The 4,301-nt window shown below is 33.2% G+C and overlaps 1 protein-coding gene across 1 annotated transcript; it reads left to right on the top strand.

Annotated features, from left to right (window-relative positions):
• The first annotated feature begins 2,779 nt into the window (after positions 1-2,779).
• LOC140058213 (uncharacterized) lies at positions 2,780-3,762 on the top strand. Its single transcript, XM_072103777.1, has 3 exons — positions 2,780-2,837; positions 3,047-3,224; positions 3,574-3,762. The coding sequence occupies exons 2-3, from the start codon at positions 3,111-3,113 to the stop codon at positions 3,760-3,762; spliced, it is 303 nt and encodes a 100-aa protein (XP_071959878.1). The 5' UTR covers positions 2,780-2,837; positions 3,047-3,110.
• The last annotated feature ends 539 nt before the right edge of the window (positions 3,763-4,301 follow it).

Here is a 4,301-nt window from a genome sequence, read left to right as displayed (position 1 = left end):
ACTCTTTTTCAACCCAGTGAATCGTGATTGGTTGATTTTATGCACTTTGACAGAGACACAGCGAGCTTGACGTTTCATGCATGACGACGAAAACAACATGTGCGACACAATCTCACCATCATTATTTTCGCAAGATGCCGAGTGCTTGTTGTATCGGTGGATGTAACCGGACTGGATCAACACACCCAAATGTTTCTTTTTTTTTATTCCCCGACAAGTTAAAACGCAGTGAAACGTTTAATAAATGGACTGAATTTGTTAAGTTAACTAGAAAGGGGTATGTGTGGAAGCGGACTAACAGAATATGTAGCGCCCATTTTTTAAACGCGGACATCGACAATTTTTTCCATATTTCTGAAATGAAGAAGACGGGGGTGGTGGTAAAGCCGAGACTAAAAACGGATGCTTACCCCACCATAAAAGCTCCGGTAAGTGAGGAAGAAGGCCTACCACCCCAACCCAAAAAACGGAAAGTGCGGCCTCGGACTGCGGCGTGTCGAAGACGCGAGGTTGAAAGGGTAAGAAATATTTTTATAAATTAAAATCCCCTGCGTGGACGGTTGCCTACGTACGTAACGTTGTCGTTCAAATCTAGGCCTAGCCTGATTATACTATCATAATCGTTCGATTTAGTTTATGAAAATAATAATAAAATATTTAAATTAAAATATTTCCTTTTAAATCTGTGGGCCCAGAGGCCCAGACTATCTAGGTAACTATTATAGGTCCTCGTTGGTGAACCATTATACATAGGCCTATTATTACTATTAGGCCTAGTGTAACCAGGGAGTTGTCCTGGTGTAACACTCTGACCATCAGGTCAACAACCCTTCAATCACTATTTCTCCCTACTCCATCTATTAACATTCCTAGTGGTTTCTTCCTATCTCTAAGTACTCTTTTTTCACTGGCCTAAAACCCACATCCTTAATCAATTAGTGTTTCCTCATCATCATCAAGGAATGTTCCCCCAGGCTTGGTATGTTAGTTTTAACAAAAACATTTAAAAGTTTATTTATAAAATTGTATGACAATTTTTTTAGGTCACACCAGTTGATAATTTTAGTAATTCTTATTGCTAAGAATACCCAGGTAAGCCATGGAGGTACCTCCATGGAAGCTTGGCCTAGTCTAGACCTGGATACTGTGTAGTTCTGTTTTGTTATCATCAAGGAGCTTTGTTACCAACCAAAGAATGGAAAGTTTCCAACGTATGTATTCTTACTTTTCATTTTATATTTGATTTCAGATTCTGATTGAAGAAGAATTGCCTGGTACATCATCGGTATGTATTTTTTTTTTATACCTGTCCCAGTTTTAAAATGTGATAACGCATTGAATGCCTTAGTCAAAATTGTTGTAGTCTACCTTTTATTATTAATTATATGGATGATGAAATATTTTAAATAGTTTACCTGTTAATATTTTAATCTCTGTGTGTTAAAGCCATTAATTGAAATCATTAGTTGTCTACTTTGTGTATAAAGTAATTAAATTCAGATGTTGGTGAGTAAAAATAATCTGGTCACTAGATATGTTGTACTTTTAATCCAGGCCCAAGGACAGTGTCCACAGTCAGCAGGTATAGTATTTAGATGTTGAAAAATAAACAAAGTCATTGTTTTGTTGGTTATGTAATAATACAGAAATATTTAGTCATGTTAAAATGATCAGTTCTTGTTCATGCATGTTTTTGTGGAGTTAATTTTTTTTTTGAAGCCATGTTCTGATCTGTTTTGCATGATTTTACTGTTAATTTCCATCTTTTTTTTCATGAATAGCATGCAGTTCAGTAGACGTTTATCATTTCCATATTTCTATTGCAAACTATTTTGCATGATGATTACATCATAACAATTATACACAGTACAAACACCATACCATTTACTTATATTTTTATCAAATAATTTGTTTTTTTTTAGAGCATGTACTTAAGCAAGTTTATTAGGGAACATAAACCCCACCGTTACTCCTTTTTTTTAAATTATCTTTTTCATATTTCATGGTACCAAAAACAGACGACGCAGCGGTAACACACAAAATAAATATAAATTTATAATTATATAACTTATTTATTCGGTTTCCTCAAGTTCCGAAGAAACTGGGGGAAGCAGTAATGAAGACGGGGATAAACGTGGCATACATTTATACAAAGAAGCGGACAGTGACAGTGACCATGATGATGCGGATCCAAATTACATCCCTCATGAAGGATCATCTGATGAAGAATCACTGTAAGTTGAGCAAACTTATTGAGTGATGTTTATAAACCTAATAACCACCTTTTATAGTGGTAGCTTTTTGGATATATATAAATAAATATATACTGTACATTTATATTATTAAACAAACATTTCTTTTTTGTAGCACTGATAACATAGAATCTGGAGAGACTGTTCGTGGACAGAGGAAATATATTGTAGGTCAGGATGAGCTTCTGACATTGTTCGACAGATGTCGTGAATGTGGAAGTCAAGCCGACAAAAAAATTATAAGAGAATGTGGAACGGCAGTGGAGGTGATGGCCACTTGCACAAACAGAGCATGTAGACATGTTTTTGAATGGTCAAACCAACCAAAAAGTGCAAATATGTTCCTATTCAACATTTTGTTGTCCGCTGCAATCTTGGTATCGGGTAAGACTTTCAAAAATATTTTTTTGTAATTCAATCTATTTTGATAATTTTTTTTTATAATCAAAACATACTTCAATCGTATTGACAAAGAATTCTTTTATTTAAATTTGTAGGATGTTGTATTACCACATTTTTGAGGGCACTCCGATTTATTAACATCGCTGTTTTTAGTGATCGGACATTTTTTTATCATCAAAAATGGTAAGTTCAACATTTCAATAATGTCTATGTAGCAATCTAATTTTGGAAAAAAATGGGTGTCTATTGATGTTAACAAATTATATGTTGCTATCTGAATTTTTATCTTCAAACAAAGTATTTTACTGTACAAAAATATTACCGAGTAGTGGTGTATTCTTTTTAAATATGTGACATAGTTAACTGAATATTATCTTCAATATATTATTTAGGTATTTGCTGCCAGCCACTTCGTGTATATTTGCGGCTCAAAGAGAGAAACACTTTAAAAGTGAAATGAATGTATCTTGCGATATGCGTTGTGACAGCCCCGGTTTCACAGCTAAGTTCGGTACCTACACAACTATCGATACAGACACTCAGAAAGTTATTCACGTAGAAGTTGTGCAGGTATTTTTTTTTTTTTCATTTGTTTTTTATATATAGCACATCAAGGCTATAGGTCCAATTTATAAATTAATAAATTGTAAACAGTTATACAGGTAAAAATAATAATTCAGATATAAAATTCAAAATAAAAATCCTAAATATATCGCAACATTATATTAACCCTTATCTTTATTAGAATCTATGTTATTTTTGTTCATTATTCAACATTTTTACCCATACATTTTTCAGCAATTTCTTACAAATTTTAAAGTCATTTATATACAAATTTTACTAATACAGTACACCATAAACTAGACATGCTTTGAAAATAAATAATTTATAATTTGTTACTTAAATATTTTTATTATAGAAAGACGAATGCCCCAATTCACCAGCTATGGAGTTAGAAGGGCTGAAACGAACGCTGTCTGTTCTGCAAGGCTATGGTGTTACAATCAAGCGTCTTGTCTCGGATCGCCATAGTAGTATTGCAGCATTTTTAAAATCCACAACCATCATTCATTACTTTGATGCATGGCACATTGCCAAGGGTAAGTAATATGTCTTAATAGTTATTTTACTCAAATTACCACAAATAAAAGGAATCAATGTATGTCAAATGATGTAAAAAGGTACGACTTTTTTCGTCTTACTGTAATTTTGTTTTTTTTATATATATTCAGGAATAAAGAAAAAATGCATAAAAGCCAGCTGTCATAATATAAATGTTGTGATTCTCTGTGTTTAGAGAAGGATGCTTTAGACCAGGTCCGCCTTATTATTAGCCAATCAAAATTGTATAATTTTTGGAGGGAAAATGTTATCCTCCTCTGAAGCCTAAAATGTGCATATCCAGTATAAAAGTGGAATGTAATAGAGATTAGAAGAGAAGAGAGAATAAGATCAGAGTAGATAAACGGAAAGATGATAAGGAAAATATTAAGGCTTGACTGGTAGTGGTAGAAAGATGTATCTATATATAAATTTACGTAAGGGCAAAATTCGGTAAATCGTGCCTTACTTCTAGAATTTTTACTCGATGGTATATAAAGTTGGTTCGTACTTTCGGTACTGATTTTAACCACCTGATGTAACCCT

The sequence above is a fragment of the Antedon mediterranea genome, chromosome 9 (assembly GCF_964355755.1).
Source record: "Antedon mediterranea chromosome 9, ecAntMedi1.1, whole genome shotgun sequence".
NCBI classification, from domain to species: domain Eukaryota; kingdom Metazoa; phylum Echinodermata; class Crinoidea; order Comatulida; family Antedonidae; genus Antedon; species Antedon mediterranea.
The sequence above is the reverse complement of the archived record's forward strand: the minus strand, read 5'-3'. Positions and strand labels throughout refer to the sequence as shown.

Bases quoted from the DNA above. Each gene is read 5' to 3' on its own strand.
- LOC140058213 (XM_072103777.1), top strand. From the start codon at position 3,111: ATGAATGTATCTTGCGATATGCGTTGTGACAGCCCCGGTTTCACAGCT. The intron at 3,225-3,573 runs GTATTTTTTTTT...TTTTTATTATAG, and splicing joins TTCACGTAGAAGTTGTGCAG to AAAGACGAATGCCCCAATTC.